The following is a 22307-nucleotide window of genomic DNA, read 5'->3' as shown; positions in this document are numbered from 1 at the left end:
AAACAAATTTTGTGTTGATTTATTATGTTGTGTAAGAACTGCACTTGTGATCATAAAATGAGAATTTTAGATCCCTTTGTTTTATTATTGCAAAATCACTTTATTTCAAGAAGTTTATTTCACTAAGTATAAAATGAAAATATTTATAATTTCTTTACAGTATTATTATTTAGCTAAAATGAGGTAAATGTGAAGTCACTTCCATAATCTAAATTGTAATATAAAATTTAAAGGATATTAAAAATATGCAAAAAGAGGGGAAAGGGATTTAGTGGTTATCTATACTAATAAAAGGGTAATATGCTAATTAGACTGGAAGACCTTCTGGGAGGCTTTCCAGACATCCTTCCAGACAAAGCCATGGTGGTGGGGCAGAGGCAGGGGCAGTTAGGGGTGATCAGGCCTGCAGGGGAAGGCAGTTGGGGGCGGTCAGGCCTGCAGGGGAGGGCAGTTGGGTGGTGAGCAGGCCGGCGGGGTGGTGGTGGCAGTTAAGAGTGAGCAGGCCAGCAGGGGGGGCAATTGGGGGTGAGCAGGCCTGTGGGGTGGGCAGTTGGGGGCAAGCAGGCTGGCAGGGGCGTATTTGGGGGTGGGCAGGCCAGCAGGGGGGTAGGGGGGGGCCATCAGGCTGGTGGAGGGGGCAGTAGGGGGTGAGCAGGCTGGCGGGGGGGGGCAGTTGGGGGTGATTAGGCCAGCGGGGGGGGAGGAGTTGGGGGAAATCAGTCCACCAGGAGTGGGCAGTTAGGGGTGATCAGGCTAGCAGGCAGAGTGGTTAGGGGTGATCAGGCAGGCAGGCAGGTGAGCCGTTAGGAGCCAGTGGTCCCGGATTGCAAGAGGGATGTCCAACTGCCAGTTTAGGCCCTAAACTGGCAGCCGGACATCCCCTGAGGGGTCCCAGATTGGAGAGAGCCCAGGCTGGGCTGAGGGACATCCCCCTCCCCCCGTGCATGAATTTTGTGCACTGGGACACTAGTTTTAAAATAAAGGGGAGCACAAACAAGCATAAGCAACCTTCTCTGGAGACCTGCATTAATGAACAAATTGTAGAAAGGCACCTACATTGGGGAGCTGTGGATATTACCAAGTTTTTTCCATGATGAGTGCAGATAATTAATGCACGCAGTTAATGTAGTAGGCACATAATATGAAATGTGGATTAAACCTTTAGTTAGGCAGGTAAGTGTTATTTAAATTTTGCTACTACAGCAAGAAAATACAGTTAATATGAGGAAATCAAATGACTTTGTGGACTAACTTGTAAAATATAGACAGGGCACACAAATTTTGACCCGTGTTCAGGGTTGGATGACAAAAGTTTCTTTAGATGACATTGCTTTAAAAAGTTTACCTGCCTGGAAGGTGGGTGTTGAACAGTATTCTATCTCCAAATCTGCAACCTAAGGGAAAGTATCACTTTAGACAGTGAAGGAGGAAAGGAAAAAAAAAGCATTTGTTTGACATTTTTGGCTGTTCTTGAGCTATTTCTCTGTCTTTGCCCTCAATAACCCCATCATCTGTACAAAAAAGCCCACAATACTGATCACAATATGAGCAAATATTTTAAAAAACAGAAAAGTAGTATGATGCAACATTCTCTCCACAATTTAAAACAATTTTAAAAATAGCCCTGGCCAGGTAGCTTAATTGGTTACAGCATCATCCTGATATATCAAGGTTGAGAGTTCAATACCTGATCAGGGCACATACAAGAAGCAACCAGTGAATGCATAAATAAAATGGAACAGCAAATCGATGTTTTTCTCTCTCTCAAAAAAAAATCAATAAATTAAAAAAAGAAATAAAAAATTAAGAATAGAAAATAATTATAACATTAATTGGAAAATATGATTTGCTGAGATCAATTTTCCATTGAGAATCAGAGAGGACAGCACCCCCCGAATTGGTTTTTCTGCAAGAGAAGACCTTGACAAGGCTCTTGTGTGTTTAGGTAATTCTGAAGCAATTGCAGGAAAAGTCAAACGAGGAACATGGCCTTTCCTGGTAGACCCAGTTCCCCAGGGTACACCATGAGCTATTTCTTTTCCTGAGGATATTGAACCAGCTCTTAAAACTTATCAACAGGAAACAGGTCTTGAGCCCTATAACAGCAGGAAGTGTGAGCCGTGTAATGGGAGCTTTTTCTTTGGGGATATAAACAAATTATTAAATAAATAGTCTATTAGGTTGCCTCAGGGCTGGCCTTAATATTTGGGAGTCAAATACTTGGTGAAGGGATTCTTATCAATTTTGAAGAATAGGAAAAGCGGCATAATTCAAGTTAAATTGTACATAGTTGTTTTTTTACAAGGTTCATTGTATGAGTAGACTAATAGACTAACGGTTATTAGTCTTTCAATCTTATTACTCTAATATTTTTTTTTTTTCTTTTTACTCAGTTAATGTTCTTTAACCATACCACATTACAAAGCCTCTTTACTTTTGCAGGACAGATTTTTATGTTTTCTCTTCTTTCTCATTTTAAAAAGTAGATTTTTATTGATTTCAGAGGGAAGGAAGAAGAGAGATAGATAGAAACATCAATGATGAGAGAGAATCATTGATCGGCTGCCTCCTGCATGCTCCACACTGGGGATTGAGCCCGAAACTTGGGCATGTGCTCTGATCGGGAGTTGAATAGTGACCTCCTGGTTCACAGGTCGATGTCTCAGCCACTGAGCCAGGCTGGCTGGGTTCTTTCCCATTTTTAAAAGCTAACTTGGAATTCATTGAGATGAATCAAGATACTCAATTTGTTATTGGTGCGGCTAGGTAGGGTATAAAACTGATTATCCCAGTGCTAAGGCCCAGTCTCTTACCACTGCCTTGAAAAAGGCCTTGACATTTTGGGCCAAAATCAACCTGCAGGACAACATCTTCCACCTGTAGTACTTGAGTGGAAGGCAGTATCACCACTGAGGGAATTTACAGGCGCTCTGCCAGCTGCACTGCAGATAAAATTTTGACTTGTAAATACTGCATCACATACCGGCGGGATGACATCAGCTGAAGGATGTTTGCCTTTGGCTTCATTGTGCTTTTACCTAGAAGAATTATTAAACACTTCCTATGCTTTCTCTAAACATAGCTCATGACAATACTTTGAAAAATCTTGAAGACAAACAGTCTTCACTACTAAAAATTGCTATTGTTCCTCCTTTATTCCAGGTTATTATATCCAGCTGCCAGCTGCCAGCTGTGAAAACCAAACACATGCTGTTTTCTTGGCTTGTCTCCTTTTCTAGGTTTCAGTAGAAAACTAGAGAAAATCCCTCATATTGAAATCCCCACCATTTAAACTGAAGGTTAAGGGTAAATAAAGAAAAACCCACAAAAACATGCAATTCCCTTCCTTAAAGGACCTTACTCTTCAGAGGTCACCTTTTACAATAGACTTACAAGTTTGCTTAAATGATTTGCACCATTTCAGTGAATTAGGTTTTATTTTACTTTATTTATTTAAGTGCTGTCTTTATTATAAAGAAAGATGAGAATCTAGTGTAGCTCAGCTACTCCTTGTGAAAAATGAAAGATTTAATAAAATTATATTGCATTTAGCAAATATTTGATGAGAATCTACTGTGTAGCAAGTTATTATAGTGATGGTAAGGGGTAGCAGAGTAATCCTATATAATAAAGATGTAATATGCAAATTGATCCTCATGCCCTCATGTCACAAGATGGCCGCCCCCATGTCATCACAAGATGGCCACCCCATGTTGTCACAAGATAGTTACCACAAGATGGCCACCCCCATATCATCAGAGATGGCCACCCCACATCATCACAAGATGGCTGCCCCCACATTGTCACAAGATGGCCGCTCCCATGTCATCACAAGATGGCTGCCACAAGATGGCCACCCCCACATCATCATAAGATGGCTGGCAGGGGAGGGCAGCTAGGGGTGACCAGGCTGGCAAGGGAGGGCAGTTAGGGGTGACTGGGCCAGCAGGGGAGGGCAGTTGGGGGGCAACCAGGCCTGCAGTGGAGGACAGTTAGGGGCGACCAGGCCAGCAGGGGAGGCAGTTAGGGGTGACCAGGCTGCAGGGGAGGGCAGTTAAGGGCAATGGGGCTGGCAGGGGAGCAGTTAGGCATCGATCAGGCTGGCAGGGGAGTGGTTAGGGGGTGATCAGGCTGGCAGGCAGAAGCAGTTAGGGGCAATCAGGCAGGCAGGTGAGCTGTTGGGAGCCAGCAGTCCTGGATTGTCAGAGGGATGTCCAACTGCCAATATGGACATCCCCTGAGGGGACCCAGATTGGAGAGGGTGCAGGCTGGGCTGAGGGACAACCCCTCCCCACACCCAGGGCATGAATTTCATGGACCAGGCCTCTAGTGTAATAACAACTAGTGAATTTTTCCTTCCCATAGATCATAAGATACTTGCATATCCACTGACTCTTGGGAACAAGCTAATCCATGTTCAAGGAGCCTACAGAGCTAGGACACAAATTATCTACAAATGTACTTGAAGAAATTTATTCACTTTAAAAGAGAAATTCTCTTCAGACAGTTGCTGGCATTTTACATACAAACTTTATCCTTTCAATATTCCTGAGACATGAGCAGGAAAAGGAATAACTTTTACCTGGAATACAACATAAGGTAGATGCCTAGAGATGATTGGTGATTTACTACAAATAATAATAATAGCAAGCACCAATACAGTATCAAACACTACCGAAGGTACTGTTCTTAGCAATTTACATATATTAATGATCTAAACCTCAAAAGTATTTTAAAATAAGTTCTCTTATTATTTTACAGTGGAGAAATTAAGGCACAGAGGGATACAGTTAGAAGTGCTGGAGAGCTAACCTTTGAGAGTCCTTTGATTTGTGAGTGGTGGGGATGGTCAGTGAGAGGGAGAAGGGAAGCACACAGCTCTCCTTCACCAGAGACAGGCTGGTATTGGCAGCCTGACTATCCCTTCCACTTATGTGAGTGCTGGTAGTTCATCTCTCTAGTAGAAATCCACAGTTCTAAACAGGGTATTGTCTTACAGGCAGCAGATATCAGCATCTCTGCCTTCCAATTTGATAATCCATATCCCAGGGCTCCTATCCCACCAGTCTGATAAAGATGCCTTGGAAACCTAGCAAATGCATAAAAGATCTGGTAGCCCTAATCGGTTTGGCTCAGTGGATAGAGCATCGGCCTGTGGACTCAAGGGTCCCAGGTTCGATTCCGGTCAAGGGCATGTACCTTGGTTGCGGGCACATCCCCAGTGGGGAGTGTGCAGGAGGCAGCTGATTGATGTTTCTCTGTCATTGATGTTTCCAACTCTCTATCCCTCTCCCTTCCTCTCTGTAAAATAATAAAAATAAAAATAAATCAATCAAATATATTTTTAAAAAAAGATCTGGCAGACAGTGAGTTTTAAAGGCAGCATTTATTTATTTAAAAAATTAGTCAGCTAGAACTGCATCATCTCCCCAGTGACATTAGATTTCTGTGTAGAGTTTATAGTCAATCTAGACTGAAAACTAAACAAAAAGGACAAATGAAAGTGATTTTCTTCAGTTTGTTTTCAACCTTTCAGGGTTTTATCTTCTGTTGTCTTAAATCAATTTTATTCTTGGCAATTTGAACATTGTCAAAAGGATGTCTATGAAGTACAAAAGAATATTACCCACGGTAAATGCAAAAATAAGTTCCGAGTCCCAGGTAGCTAGTTTAGCCCACACAGAAGTTCACTTCTGCACTTGCTCGTTGGCCTTTCTTCGAACTCAACTTCTTTCAGGCAGGGGATCTTAATGTGTACTTCTCACAGATAAAGTATTTCCAAACGGTACAGTTAGTGGAAAAAAGAACCTTGTCTCTGAAGTATCCACAGAGCTGGTGAGTTGATTGGGGTCTCTTTATTGGTAACCTGGAGAGATGAGTCAGTATACCTGAGGTTAGGTATGGGGCTTACGGAGTTATTCTTGTGGGTAACTTATGAGAGGTGTGTAACTTTTTATTTTGTTCTATTTTGTTTTAATATGGCACCCTCCTATAGTCGTTTTGTCCTCCTTCTTCAATAACAGAGCTGTTTTCTCTCAATAAAAGTATGTTAGCATAATGTGAACAAACTGCATCTGTAAGCACACAGATAGGCTCTAGAGTAGAATATCTTCCCTAACTCTTAATTCTCAAAATACTAAGGCACCCGATTCTGTTCACCAGTTTCCCTATGGTCTATCTGAAAAGCTTAATATGGAAATTCCTTAATAATTACTATAATCTCTTTCCCTTAACACTCTCTAGTTATTAAATTATACAAAGGAAAAATATGTTTGATAAGTAAATAATATTTTTCAGCCCCTCAGATGTTGATATAAATGTTCTAGAGTGAGGCGTTGAAGCTGAGAAGAAGGCTGAAAAGAAGGAAGGAGGAAGATTTAGAAGCCATGAAGCTACTTTTAAATTACTCAGCTTTGATTCCAATCATAAGTCTATGAAATTATAATGCTGGGTATGTTTTCTGGAGGACATCTAAGGTATAAAATAAAATGAGCATTTGAATTTCCTTATGTATTTTCTTCTTGAAACGTTGTGATTTTTCCCTTAGACACTTACAGGTCAGGGGATGGAGTGGAGCCATCTTGCCAAAACCAAGGTTGGCTGGGTCCATCCTGAGAAAGTCCCACCCAGTAATCATGGTCACTTTTGATCTTCCTCAGGCTGCCAGCGATGAAGTCCTATAAGAAACAAGACCTGGCCGGTGAACTGAGGGTGTGGGGAAAACAACAAAATACCGTGAAATATAAAGTGTGCCAACTTTCCTAGACAGAAATGAATGGAACTTTAAAGCTGGAGAAAGGAGGGAGTGTATTTAAAAGAAGAAATACATTTCATAGATTTTATTTCCTATTGCCTTATGATCAATGTAGTGTTGAAGACCATGGGAAAAATAGGCATCTGGTATTAAAATTGTTTTAACAGATTTAGAGTTTGACAGAGCTATATGTCAAACAAGGTAAGTGTTATACTGAATCCTCATTATCAGAAGAAGTAAAGTATCCTCGACATCATAGACCATGTAGATCATTCTTTCACAGCATACTTCAAAATGAAAAATAGTTTGGAAAATTCCAGAAGCAACTTAACCGTAGGTATACTTTTTGTTAGAGGAAATATTACCAATGTTGTCACCAAATTTGCACAGAAAACAGTGAAAACCCATACTTGTAGTAAATCAGTTCAAGTTGCCTTGCTTTACTACATATAGTTAACACATGTTCCCCCATTATTCTTGTAAAAATGGGCTTTGATTAATTACTGAATATAGCTGCATATACTTAATAAAGTGAGAAATGTGTAACCATGAATTCTACTTCACGCATATATATGGATGGAATGATTTCAGGAACAATTCATTGTTTGCGTAAGATGTTAGTAAACTGGGTTTAATGTTAATAAAACAATTTATTTAGCAAATGCTTATTTTCATATACCTTTCCATTTCATGACAGCACCTCAATTTTTATATCTCTGATTTTTTTTGATAATTGAAAAAAATTTTATAGTTTATTATTCTTCCCTACAACATTAAAAATAATAAACTTAAAACATATATACAATGATAATGTATGTATATTTTAGAGTTGATTAGCTTGTCCAAAATGGTATTTCTTTTACTCGTTCTCATCTTTGATTAACAAAGGACATAGAACTATCATCTGCTAAATGACTTCAGGATAACCGTTCTGTTTTTTGTTTTGCTTCTCCAGTTAAAAGGAACACAAATCATATTAATTCCTACTTTATCCCTTTTAAACCTTTACTACAACAAATATATTACTGTCATAAAATATTAAGCAATTCTATCTTATTTACAATTAGTCCTTTCTTTTAATGGGTAACATGGTATTTTCAGAATGATATGAAGCCATAAAACAGTGTTTACCATTTCTTCTTTGCTGTCTATTTGTAGAAGATTAGAGCCCTCCTTCAAACAATCCTCTTTACTGGTTTTCCAAATATTCCAGTTTTCAAAGACACGGTAACAACTATTTCCATTCTGAATCCAGTTGTCTGGACAAGAAGCTTTGAATAAAACATTTTACTTTATTAAAGTTATTGTAAAAATATTAGAAAAACATCTCTCAAAAGAACCCCTTAAAAATACCCCCAGTTAAGCTGAACACTCTAATCGAATAGGTCAGTGGTCGGCAAACTGCGGCTCGTGAGTCACATGCGGCTCTTTGGCCCCTTGAGTGTGGCTCTTCCACAAAATACCACGGCCTGGGCGAGTCTATTTTGAAGAAGTGGTGTTAGAAGAAGTTTAAGTTTAAAAAATTTGGCTCTCAAAAGAAATTTCAATCGTTGTACTGTTGATATTTGGCTCTATTGACTAATGAGTTTGCCGACCACTGGAATAGGTCATATGTTGCAGTACTTACCAATTTCAGCTTCTCTGAGGCTGACTACAGTAAGATTTATACAGTAATTTTCAAATAAAATTAGCTCAGGAATATCTTTTTGCAAATTGTTCCTCTTCTATAATAATTGATATGATTATTCTATTTTTATAAATATCTCCTTTTCTTAAGTTTACCTCATTTATAGACCTCATTTGTTTGCTTATAATTTTCTATCTGCTAATCCTACTGGCCCAGTGTAGTTGGAAATGTACTGGACCATTAGGCAAGTTGAGTAATAAGCCTCAAGTTAATGCTTAAATTATGAGAGTTAAACATGAAAATTTTGCCCTGCTAGTGTTGCTCAGTGGTTGAGAGTGGACATATGAACCAGGAGGAGGTGATGGTTTGATTCCCAGTCAGGGCACATGCCCGGGTTTTGGGCTTAGTCCCCAGTAGGGGCCATGCAAGAGGCAGCCGGTAATGATTCCATCTCATCATTGATGTTTCTATCTCTCTCTCTTCTTTCCTCTCTGAAACCAATCTACGCTAATAAAAGAGAAACATGAAAATGACCATTACTCCGCTACGCTACTAGCCAATCAACAGTGAGTATGCAAATTAACCCAACAAAGTTGGCGACGCCCATAGCAGCCGGGAAATGCTGGAGCTGCTGGGGGCAGGATCAGAGACACAAACCCGCAGGCCTGGCACCCAGAAGCCCCAAGGCTCACCCTGATGGTGCTGGGGCTGCTGAGGGTCGGATCAGAGACACAAACCCACCGTGGTGCTGGGCTGCTGGGGGCTGGATCAGAGACACAAACCCACAGAGGGGCCCGGCCCCCAGCAGCCCCAAGTCCTGCCACTGTGGCGCTGGGGCTGCTGGAGGCCGGATCGGAGACAAAAACAAGCAGGGAGGCCAGCACCAAGCAGCCCCACACCCCACCATGGCGGCGCTGGGACTGCTGGGGGCCAGATTGGAGACACAAACACAAAGTCCCGGCACCCAGTAGCCCCAAGCCCCAAGCCCGATGGTCGAGACACAAACCCGCAAGAAACCTGTGGAAAGGGAGATAACCTATCATAACTTTATCTCCCTTTCCATAAGATGAGAAAATTGACCCTGGTTTATTTAGTGATGTGGCCTACACCTTTCTAAAAGCACAGGGTATGTTATGACCACTCCCAGGAAGGTCTGGTCAGAATACCGTCTTCAGGGAATAATGCTACTGTGGCAAATCATCTAAGAGAGGAAACAAGCTTTTGTTGGGTTTATTCTGAAGGTCAGAGAACATGCCACTCCAACATATGCTGTGTTGTTATATTGATGATCTTGAGCTGCAGATGCTTGAAAAACTGCAAATGCATTCAGAGGCTTTCACTGAAGTCTCCTGATCTGCCTAAAATCGGACCCCTCAAAAGGAACTTAAATGTCATAGGTCCCCTTGACGGGAGAAGTGTCATCAGGCAGCGAAGACTGACTCCTGTCACAGGACAGGAGAGTAGAAGTTGACATCACACCCAAACTTTGTTACAAACTATCTCCCTCCACCCCCATTCATCTTTCCTAAAAATCATTTACTCTCCTCTAAGAGGCCTACAACTCCCATCCCCTTTCCCTAGGAAGAAGGTATTTAAATCTGCATTCTAAGCCACCTTGGGGAGTTACTCATTTTTTCCTGGGATCTCCCACGTATACACGAGGTACACATGTTAATGAACTTTTGTTTTTCTCTTGGTGATCTGTCTTTCATTATAAGGGCCTCCACTAAGAACTCAGAAAGGTAGAGGAAAACTATTTTTCCTCCTCCATAATTCTATCTCGGGAAATCAAGTCCCCAGCTGAACAATGAGGTTGGCTCAAGTACCAAGCAGTCACGGCTGATGGGAGGGAAGCTTCTAGGGGGAAATCAATGATATTGGCATCAAAGTGGGATAAAGGGCACATGCATGGTTTTTGGTGGGAGTTTAAAGTGGTTCATCATTTTTGGAGGATGCTTTGGCAAATTTGATATAAATGTTCAAGGTACATCCAAGAGTCTTCTTCTAGGAATCACATCTGCTGAGATAAAGCACAAGCGCATAAGTCTTGGTCAGAACCCAGGATGCTACTGCGAAATCCCCTTCCACGATAGGAAAACCTGCTAACAACCTGCATTTTTAGGACAGGGTGGCATCTATACTAATAAAAGGATAATATGCTAATTAGACTGAACATCTTCCGGACGACCTTCCGGACGTCCTTCCAGACAAAGCCATGTTGGCGGGGCCAAGGCAGAGGAGGTTAGAGGCAACCAGGCAGGCAGGGGAGAGCAGTTAGGGGGATCAGGCAGGCAGGGTAGAGCAGTTAGGGGGATCAGGCCAGCAGGGGAGAGCAGTTAGGGCAAACAGGCTATCAGGGGAGAGCAGTTAGGGGGATCAGGCCAACAGGGGAGAGCAGTTAGGGGTATCAGGTGGGCAGGCAGGTGAGCGGTTAAGAGCCAGAGGTCCTGAGGGGTCACAGATTGGAGAGAGTGCAGGCCGAGCTGAGGGGACCCCCTTCCCATGCACAAATCTTGTGCACTGGGCCTCTAGTTATATATATAAACTAGAGGCCCAGTGCATATTTTTGTGCACCAGTGGGGTCCCTTAGCCTGCCCTGTGAGATTAGGCCAAAACTGGCTCTTCAACATCCCCTGAGGGATCCTGGATTGCAAGAGGGTCCAGGCCAGGTCAAGGGACCCCACTGGTGCATGATCAGGACTGGGGGAGTGGGGATGTGGGAGGTTGGCCAACTGGGGAGGAATCTCGGGAGGGCTCTAGGGCATGTCCGGCCCATCTCGCTCAGTCCCGATTGGTTGGACCCCAGCAGCAAGCTAACCTACTGGTCTGAGTGTCTGACCCCTGGTGGTCAGTGCACGTCATAGCGAGTGGTTGAGTGGCCTTAGCATATCATTAGCATATTACACTTTGATTGGTTGAATGGACGACCAGATGACCAGCATATTAGGCTTTTATTATATAGGATGTTTTATGTATAATGGAGAGCACAAGCAATGCACCTTCAAGAAAAATTTGAAAACATGTAGGTGAGGAAACTTAAAAAAAACATGTAACCAATATACTTAATTTAAGACTTTGATATGACTAAGAAATAAGGCATAATGTGTAATCTGTTTTATAGAATCTGCCTTAAGAAAGAATATATTCACAAAAGAAGGATGCTCAAATGTATAAAAGGAGAATCAAACAGCAAGATTTTGACCAAGTGTTTCTGGCACAGTTTTTTTACAGGAAAAGATACTGAAATTTGCAGCACTCAAGTTTTTAGACAAAGTCACAAATAGTTTTTTATCAGTTTCCATGGCCCACATGCCTAATTTTTTAAGGTTCATTAATATCCTTTGTTTGGAATCCATGCTAATCAAGATCCTGAATATTGTTATAGTTATAACATAGTGTTAACAATGGCAACTGAAAAGTTGAAGAACATCCTGGATATGTTGGTCTCCAAATGGATATTGTCATCAACTCAAGGTTGATGATCAGTGGTCCTACCACCTGATTGCAATAGCTTATTATATTTAAAAACATTGTTGGGCACACAATGATTAAAATTTAATCAGGAGCAGCTACGGTAGGTTTTTGACCTATCTCATTGATGATTACTTAAGTGGTATCCACTACAGGGAAATCAATTATCTGAATTATAAGCACTATTAAATGTAAATTAAGTAATCATAGACTACTTTAGAAACTATATAACAAGTAGAAATAGACTGTTTTAGGTTGGAAATGCTTGGTAAGTGATGTAAAAAATATAACTGAAATAATTTCATATATTCTGCAAGGTAAATACTCTAATTTTCAAAATGATATTTGCTGAAAGAGTCATCTCAATTTGGATATAAAGCAATATCTGAACTAAATATATTGAGGAATTTAGAGCTACAGTTAAAGATACACTTGTAAGTTTGATTGGATAAAACATCTGACCTACTAATCTCACACATTTCACTAAAATTTGAGTGCCTGTTTTCTTTATTTGCATTTTTTGGAATCTCTGTATTTTCTACATACTATTGAAACCTTACCTAATAATAGACAAACATGTAAATTGACTGTACCTCTGCTATGCCCACAGCCAATCAGAGTGAGTATGCAAATTAACCCGACAAAGATGGTGGTTAATTTGCATATGTACCTGGGTCCCGGGAACATCCTTGGCACCCAGGTCACTCCTAGCTGGCGATTGGAGGGGCGGGGGGGGGGGGGCTGCCCAAGCCTGAAGCCTGGGCAGCCTGAGCCGGTGATCGGAGGGGCAGGGGGCCCCCTGTCTAAGCCTAAAGCCTCAGGCCGAGTCTTTAAACTTGGGCAGGGGCTTAGCCGGCCATCGGAGGGGCAGGGCAGGGGCTGAGCCGGTGATCAGAGGGGCGGGGGGGGGGGGGGCCTGCCCAAGCCTAAAGCCTCAGGCGGAGGCTTTAGGCTTGGGCAGGGGCCGATCCTGCGATCGGAGGGAAGGGGGAAAATCAATGGAAACATATCCTCAGGTGAGGATAAAAAAAGAAAAAAAGAAAGAAATGTCATATCCTATGAAAGACACATCTTGAAAATGCCTAAAGAAAGTTGTCATTTTTTCATGGTGAAGGGACTGGATGGAGTCCATGTTGATGAAAATACCTTGGCGGCTGCGGTGACTGGCAGTGGCTGCAGCAGCGGGGTGATGGGGCTGGCGCCTTCCCCTGATCAGCCTGGTCGCCTCCCACAAAGGGAGGCCAGACTGTGGCTTAGGGGAGCGGGCCTAAGCCGTTAGTAGGACATCCCCTGAGGGCTCCCAGTATGTGAGAGGGGGCAGGCTGGGCTGAGGGACCCCCCCCCCAGTGCACAAATTTCATGCACCGGGCCCCTAGTACAGAAATAAGATTGAACTGGTGAGTGGATCAAATGATGTCTCTTCTATTATAAAATGCTGAATACAATTTTGCAGAGAATAAAATGAATGTCACTGATTTGGGGTGCAGAGTTGGTGCACACATCCATATCTGCAAAGTGAAAACTTATTTTTATATCAGTTACCTGATCTGAAAGAGTTTTGCATCAAGGTTTGGCAATATCTTATCTGGAAGTCATGGCTTGTCGTCCACTGTGTGAAGTTCAACAGCACTCTGTCTTGTTGCATGAGTTTTTCTTGCTGCTTCTTTACAATAGCTGACACCTGGAATACTTCAAACAATAACAATCATTTCTACTAAATTCCTGACAACTTATAACAGAGTCATCCTTCAACACAGACTTAAACACAACTACCAATTACTGATGATTTTTGTGACATTAGTTTGCATTATTTTGTTTTTGTTTAAAAATTTACATTGTTTAAGAATTATCTACTATTCTATGCCGTACACCTAAAACTAATAAAAAATAATATTGAATTTAAACTGTAATTGAAAAATAAAACTAAAAAATATATAGCTAAAGGAAATGTGGAGAAAAACTTTATTAATAAAATTAATACTTATTGAAAAAAATTTATATTGTTCAAGAATACAAATTAAAAAGAATTCACAGCAAAAAGCTCATTTGCTACCCTTGTCTTTGTATTCACCCAATTCTATTCCTCTAAAGCAGTCAGGCTTACCAATTTCCTTTTTATTCTTCTAGAGGTAATTTGAATCTACAAGCAAATGAACATAAACTACCCTTTCTTACCTTTACACAAATGGTAACAACCTGTTTACATGGTTTTGCACCTTTAAGTACTTAAAATATATTTTGGACAAAATTTTATATCAGTACATAAAGAACTTTCTCATTATTTCAGTATAACTACATAGGAGTCCATTGAATGGATGTATCATGATTTTAGAAACTTTCTATTGACTTTTAGACTATTTATTATCTTTTGGTATTACAGAAATGAATACTGTAACAAAGAACCTTAGTCATATGTAATTTCACGCATGTGCAAGTATATTTTTAAGATAAGTTGTTAGGTCTGTTTACGTGCATTTATTTAAACCATATTAGATACTTCCAAATTACCCTCCACATGTGCAAATGGCATCTTAATATCATTTGAATTTACACTTCTCTTTTTATGTTTGATGTTAAAACCTTTTTTGCATACATATAAATAAAAGTCAGTTGTATTTCTTTTTTAATGAAGTGCATAATTATATCCTTTGTGAATTTTTTCATTGGGTTTCTAGTTTTTTTTTTTCCTTTTTGTGTCTATGAGTTCCTTATTGTCCTAATTGAGAAGGCCTGGAATCAGCCTAAGCAGCGCTTCTGAAGTTCCTGCATGGAGCTGATCCCTGCACGAGGCCTCAGACACTAATTAAAGAGTGTAGCTTTGTGGTCATCAGTCTGGGAATTTTCTTTGGCGAGATTATACTAGCTGGTCAGTCTTGTTTCTTTTTTTTATTTTTAAAAATATATATTTTATTGATTTTTTTTTACAGAGAAGAAGGGAGAGGGATAGAGAGTTAGAAACATCGATGAGAGAGAAACATTGATCAGCTGCCTTCTGCACTGTGACCGCAACCAAGGTACGTGCCCTTGACCAGAATTGAACCTGGGACCCTTCAGTCCGCAGGCCGATGCTCTATTCACTGAGCCAAACCGGTTAAGGCAGCCTTGTTTCTTAATGACAAATGATTGATGATTCACCCCTGGTTACAAAGAGACCTTGAAAAGTCCCTGCTATTGAGGCTGGTTACTGCGAAGGAATGTGCCTGGGTGGTCAGCAAAATATCAAAATTTCCAGCAAGATTTGGGGCTCCCTGGTACCAAGGTGTTCTGTGTACACATCAGTGGCTCCTGATTCAAGAGAGAAATTGTGTCCCGAAAAGACCTTTCAAGGGAAGAAAAGGATGCCTGTCTGCATCTGGCCTCCCCAGGCCTCTTATTGTAACACGTATTAATACCGTTGTTAAATTATATCCTCTTCTTGTAATAAACTGTCGATCTGTAAATGCTTTGACTTTGGGGAATCACTGTCCTACAAGTCTTCTGTAGCAACCCCCAGATGGCTCATAGTTGTCTCGTATCATTTATTGACTCTTTCCTCTCCATACTCTTTATTTGCCATCCTTCACTTACTGCAGATTTCCATCGAAGTACCTGATTATGCAGTATTTTTATTGTTTTGAGGATATTCAAGTTATCTACTTATCTTTTCATATGTCAGCACCACATTATTTCAGTTACTTCAGACTTTTACTTTATTTTAATATCTCATAGGGCCAGCCCTTCTCTTATTTTCAGATTACTTTTATATTAATTTTTGCTTATTCCCTTCTTATAACTCTGGCTAGCTCATTAAGTCAGTTCTTTTTCAAAATCATGTTATAAAGTATCTATATATCCCTATTTAATTAAATATTTATCTAAGCATGAATATTGATTTTCTTAATCCTGTTTGATTTTTATAGAATTTCTTGAACCGGTGGCTTAATGTTTTTAATCAATTATGGAAAATACTTATCCAATAGATCTTATAATTATACTACTTTTGCCCAACTCTCTTTCTTCTACTTTTGGGTTTATTATTGCACATACACTAGTTAGCTCTGCCTCAAAAAGGGAGGCTGAGCTTTAATTTTGCTATGTTCCTAATAGTGAATATTGTCATGAAGGGGAAGTTTGTGTATTAAAAAAAAGCAATTTGCATTTTCATGTTGTTTGTCTCCCAATTAACTGGTCAACATTCACAATAAACTATTTAATTGCATATCTGCATATTCTGACCTGTCTTAGTCATCAACGTTGCTACTGAGAAGGAAATGCTAAAACCAAGAGCCTTGGACTAGAGAAAGCAGATGCTTATGCCCCATCCATCTCCGGATAATACAAGTAACCCATCTGTCAGTGGCTTATTTATTTTCCTTCTTCACAAAAGGCTGGATCTCATGAGTGGGGAGTAGGATAGTGGTGTTATTTACTTTATCCTATTAATAACCTGGCACATTTAAACAATGAAAAATAATAAACTTCCTTTCAGGACTTTGAAGTATTAATCTAAAGTGGTTAATTTTGATGACTATCTTAGATTCACTATATTTGGGAGGTTATTGTTGCTTTGCTTTATTACTACTTGAAGAGCTTGTACCACATAAAATTGTAATAAAACTGAGAAAACGAAATGAGACTTTAGTTTCGCCCCAAGAGGGAAGGAATGTACTGCACCTTTATTAGTGTTGGGGTTATAATTAATTTGGAACCAGTAAGGAATAAAAGATTTAAACAAAATAATTACCTGGGGAAATATGGAACAACGTACTTTTAGAAGGAAATAAAAATATTTGTTATGGGCCTGGCCAGTGTTGCTTAGTGGTGAGGGTAAAAAAAAAGTATTTGTTATAAGATGTTATATGTTTTACCTAACTGATGAATCAGGAAAATAAAAAAGAATAGTAAAAACAAATGAAAAATCTGATTTCTTAGAAAATGTTTTGCACTACTGAGTTTTTAAAATAGTAAGTCAATTAATATAAGTAATATGATAGAGAAAACCAGAAAAATACAAAATAGTAACATGGAAGCAAGAAATTACTTCTACTTATCTTTAAATTTACCACTCCTTTAATTCCTCCTCCTTCTCCATCTTGCTTTATGGTATTCCATAGTGTGGAATTAATTAAATTTTATTAATTTAAATGGTCCCTTAATCATAGGCATTTGAGTTTTGTCTAATATATTGTACTCCCTTTTGCAACACATGCAGGTTTATCTACAGGAAAATTTTTCAAAAGTGATATTTATGTGTCAAAACCAACCAATACAAAGTTTGTTAGGAACATGATTGTCTTTGTTATCTAAACAGATTTCATGAACTATGCGAGAAGAAAAAGTTAAGTATCCATTGGACAGCAAGTTTTTGAGGAAATGTACAGTATGCTTTCATTAACATATTTAGTATGTACTACATGCTTTTCAGTGATATAAGAATTGCTGATTGCAGATGATAAATTATTTTAATTAATTTTTTGATAAATTATCCTATATAATAAAAGTCTAATATGCAAATTGTCCCCTTGGGAGTTTGACCAGATGTTTGACTGCTCGCTATGACGTGTGCTGACCACAAGGGGGTGGCTTGGAACATGGCAGGCGTTGGCAATGCAGTGCTGGCAGGGGACGGCAATGGAGGCACTGCCGGCCCCGATGGGCCCTGATGAGAGTGGAACCGTGGTGGGATGGTAGAGCAGGTGAGCGAGCAGCGCTGGGCCAAGGCAGGTGTGAGTGGGAGGCCCAATCGCCCTGCTGGTCTCCCTGCAGATGGCAACCAGCAGCGGTGGCAGGGGGCGGTGCGGCTGCTTGGCTCCCAGGCACTGAGGGGGCTGGGTGGGGGGCCCGGCCCCAATTGATTGCCCCGCAGGTGGGATGGTGGAGGAGGTGAGGGGTGGCACCAAGCCATGGCTGGGTTCCAGGAGGGGCTGCGGGGCTGTTAGGCTGGGGGTGCGAGCTAGGGCCCAATCCCTGCAGACCACCCTGAGGGACCCCACCCGTGCATGAATTCATGCACCGGGCCTCTAGTTTTTATATAAAAAACAAATTCTATATCCTGTTCACTTCAAAATGTTGCTTAAAAATGTTGCATCTTCATTTAATCTTTTTTTTAATTGAAAGTGTTTTTTGTAGTTTCTTTCATTTTTTCATCCCAAGTAGTTTATAACACATCATTGACATTTATTATATAGAATTGATACTTAAACCATAGCTGTTGATATTTGCAATGTCAGTTAAATAAGGCCTATTTTTAAAAAAATATGGATTCTTATAGTTAGAATAAAACTTGGCCATATTCTAAAGTTCCCAGTTTTTACAGAAGAAACTAGATTAGTATGTTAATTAACTTAACTGTTAGTTCTCTTTCAACTCTGCAAATCTGCTTCCAGTATATCTTCTAGATAAACAAATATTTAAATGTGAGTTTCTTTAAAAAAAAGACTGGCATTTGATTTAAATATATTTATTTAAACATATATACTTAAGTATATATATATATATATATATATATATATATATATATATATATATATATAATAAAGCACAGAGAGAGAATGGGATGATATAAAAAGCTTTCTGGAAGTTCTAATATTTATGCTAGGCTGTGAAATTTTATTTGAGGAGATAGACAGAGTAACAATTACTTTTGAGCTCCTAGTAATTATTAAAGCATTCCTCTCAGAACCACCAGGAAAATGAATTCATAGATAACATGATTCAGGTCAAGTTTCTTGTACTTTTGTAGAAGCAAATCTGAGCCTTTCTCTTCCTCATTTCAGAACTCATAATTCTCAGTCACCAGCTAATGCCTCCTAGGGAGAGAAATGATTTGCCAAAGCATGCAAGAGAGAAAAATTATCTCGACAATAACCTTCATCTCTGTCTCAGCATATTTCTTGGAGGTAGCATGAGTGATAATAAATTTTCTTAGTCATTTTTGTGGAACTTGCAGCTCTGTAATTATTATATTTCATAAAAAATTCACTTGCTAGAGGTGGAAACATCTCAAATTTGGAATAAATAAATGTGATTAAATATGGCCCAAATAAAGCTCTCAGGCTTGCGTTAAACATTAAATTGCTCCTTGTCTAAAATAAAGTGAAAACTCTTATTAAAATAATCTGCACAAATTTAGAATAAATGCATATTAGAATATATAGAGCATTTACTGAAATTTTTCACATGCTAACACGATTCACATAAGTAATTATTTACATTATTTTCCCCAAAGAGACTCATAGCATTAGATTTGAGTTCAACACCATGCCATTGAACATTAAAAGTTATAACAGCATCCAAGGGCTTAGAGTGTTATATTAAATCAATGTTCCATAAATTACCTTAGGAAGCTATTATTTTTGTCATTTATATGTTTGTAATTGATTTATTTATCCATTTGTAAACTATGAAATTTTATTCATTATAATATACAGATGTAATTGCATGTTAAATGACATGTCATATATAATACACACAGATTTTTTTTTAAAGATATCCTTTTGTACTTACACTTAATACCCAAGAAAATGGAGGCAGTTACTGAGCCCACGCAGAAAATACAGGCTATCACCATCATAAGACACCATGTTCCTAAACAAGGAGTAGGGACAATAAAATTGAGTTAGAAAAAGTAGGTGAAAGGGGTGGGCCAGGATAAGACTAGACTGAGTGAAAGAAGGAATTAACCTTAGGCATTTCAACCACAGAATTGTTGACACCATGTAACTGTAACAGTAAAAAGAGAACTCCAACTCTTTGAAATGCAAGTTATAACTTGGAATACATTTGATTGCAAAAATGTCAAATTAAACTGACATTTTTAATAACACACTTCTTCTACCCTTATATGTATATGTGATGCCACAAACTGACTAACTAGATATACGTATGTGTTCTTTTCCAAAATATTTTTAAGATTGTCGCAAATAAGGCAGCAACCTTTTATTTTTTAAAGCAAAAATACTACTGGTATGGTGCATCTCCTCATCTCTTTTTAGTGTCACTTGAACATGATTGGTTCAAAGACATTTCTTTTTTTAAAAAATATACATTTTTTATTGATTTCAGAGAGGGAGAGAGAGATAGAAACATCAATGATGAGAGAGAATCATTGATCAGCTGCCCACTGGGGATAGGGCCCGCAACCTGGGCATGTGCCCTTGGCGGGAATTGAACTCAGGACCCTTCAGTCTGCAGGACAACGCTCTATCCATGAGCCAAAACCAGCCAGGGCCAAAGACATTTTTTTAAAAAACATATAGTTTTGGATGAGGAACATTTTTCCCAGAGGTAGTTTTGCAACTAGTAAGGAAGAAAAAAAGAAAGATTTTGTAACTGGTTGTATTCTCAACACTAATCAGAGAAAAATAGATAAAATTTATCTTTGTAGAGTGGGGTAAGCTGAATAATATACCAGCCCAAGATTCCTGTGTTCTAATCCCTGGAACCTGTAAATGTTACCTAATGTGGCAAAAGAGACTGAAGATGTAATTAAGTGAACAAATTTAGGATAGAGAGCTTATTCTGTTCTTCCATCTGGGCTCTTGTGAGAGGTAGGATTTCAAAGGGACAGAGTATAGTACCATGATGGAAGCAGACATGATGCTGCTGGCTTTGGAGAGTGAGGAAGAAGCCATGAGCCATGGAAATGCAGCTCTCGAACTGGGAAAGAACAAGGGAATGGATTGTCCCCTGGAACCTCTAGAGGGAATGCAGCCCAGTAAGCCCAGTTCAGACTTCTGGTCTCTAGTCCTGTAAGTTAACAAGTTTGTGTTGTACTAAGCCCCTGGGTCTGTGGTAATTTGTGATCTCAATAATAGGAAACTAATATAAATATTAAATGTAATAAAGACAGAACAGATTACTATAGCAGACAGCCCTAGGCTGATGAGAGTTGACCAGTTTTTCAATGTCCATTTTCCCTTTATTTCTTAATATTTGTCAGACAATTTGCAAAGGAGTATTTATGCAGAAACTGAAATAATAAAAATATGATTTTTTCCACTTATTTTCCAAATCTAGGAATTCTTTTGGGGAGAGAGAGAGATAGAACTACACATTTGTCAAGTCCATTGCTCTTTTCATTTCATCTTTACTTACTACTCCTATTCTTTATTTCATTTTTAAAAATTTTATTGATCTCAGAGAGGAAGGAAGAGGGAGGAGAGATAGAAACATCAATGATGAGAGAGAATCATTGATCAGCTGGCTCCTGCATGCCCCACACTGGGGATAGAGTGGCAACCCAGGCATATGCCCTGACCAGGAATCTAACCATGAGCTCCTGGATCATAGGTCAATGCTCAACCACTGAGCCACTCCAGCCAGGCTATTTCATTCTATTTCATTTTTTAATGTTAGCGTAGCCTGCACATTATCATATTCTAAAATGCGTTACCTCACTAGAAAATTCACCTGGGCTCAATATGTAATGGGAAACAAAACATACACTGCAAAGTCTTGGACCAAATAATTAGAACAGGTTACCTGAACATTTGGTGGAAGACTGATGTTTCTGGGAAGGGTTTGGTGTTGGAGTGTCCCACTGAAGGGAGGTATAGAGTTCTTCATCCTGCATGTCTGAGGGGCTTTGATAGGTGAGGCAGTCCGCACGAGAAGCTAAGACAAATGACTCCTTTTGTAGTCAGGAGCCGATCGGTGAAAGAACTGAAATTAGCTATTTTTACACACCAGTGGGAAAATATGTTGGGGTTTAAGGAATAGAATAATGCATCTTCATCCAGAAAGTAGAAGTTTATGAAGTTTAAGCCAAAGCACAACTTGCTAAAGAAGGAAATGAGAAAGGAACTGAATTCAAATGGCCAATGATAGAAGCTGCGATTGGTCTGGTTTGTGAGATGTAGCAGATGTTGAAGGTGATAGCACTGAGTTACTGTTACAATGAAAAGAAGTGCAAAAAATGTACTTATATTTGTTATAGGACACAAAGCATGGGAATGACCTAGACAGCAAAGACATAAAGGTAGCTCACTTTGTCGTCCGTCACTGTGTATCCTTAAATTAGAAAGCTAGGAAGGGATTGCATCCCTAAAATAAATTTGCACACTGTGTTAGGCTAATGCAGTTGCTGTGAGAAGTAAATCTCAAAATGCCAGTTTAACACAATGAAAGTTTATTTCTTGCTCACATAACATTCTAGCTCCAGTAATCCTGGTTACTGGGTAGTTTTCATTGAAATGGAACCCAGATGCCTTCTGTCTTGTGAAACATTAAGTCTTCTACTTCTAGCCATTGGAAAGGAGAAAAGAAGATGGCAAAACCCCTTCTTGAAAGCCATAAGCTAGAAATCACAGATCACCTCCACATGCACTAATGTAACACCTGTGTTTGGATCTAAGGCTGGGCCTGATAAATGTAACTTTTGCCTGGCTGGCAAACTTTCTATGACAACTTCACTCTAGAAGGGAAGCATGAATTATTTAGCAGATAGATGGCTACTTCTGCCACATCCTGTGCCTA

General features: G+C 39.5%; 1 protein-coding gene across 1 annotated transcript; it reads right to left on the bottom strand.

The window, feature by feature from the left end:
* Window positions 1-4085: 4085 nt before the first annotated feature.
* Window positions 4086-21405, bottom strand: CLEC9A (C-type lectin domain containing 9A; the record flags this gene model as incomplete). Its single annotated transcript, XM_079775214.1, has 6 exons — window positions 4086-5866; window positions 6556-6677; window positions 7886-8025; window positions 13395-13541; window positions 19338-19418; window positions 21315-21405. 6 exons carry the CDS (start codon window positions 21403-21405, stop codon window positions 5734-5736), a joined length of 714 nt encoding a protein of 237 aa, XP_079631340.1. The 3' UTR covers window positions 4086-5733.
* Window positions 21406-22307: the final 902 nt, after the last annotated feature.

The sequence above is a fragment of the Cnephaeus nilssonii genome, assembly GCF_951640355.1.
Source record: "Cnephaeus nilssonii genome assembly, chromosome: 6".
NCBI lineage: Eukaryota > Metazoa > Chordata > Mammalia > Chiroptera > Vespertilionidae > Cnephaeus > Cnephaeus nilssonii.
Note: the sequence above shows the minus strand (reverse complement) of the source record. Positions and strands in the feature narration are given on the sequence as shown.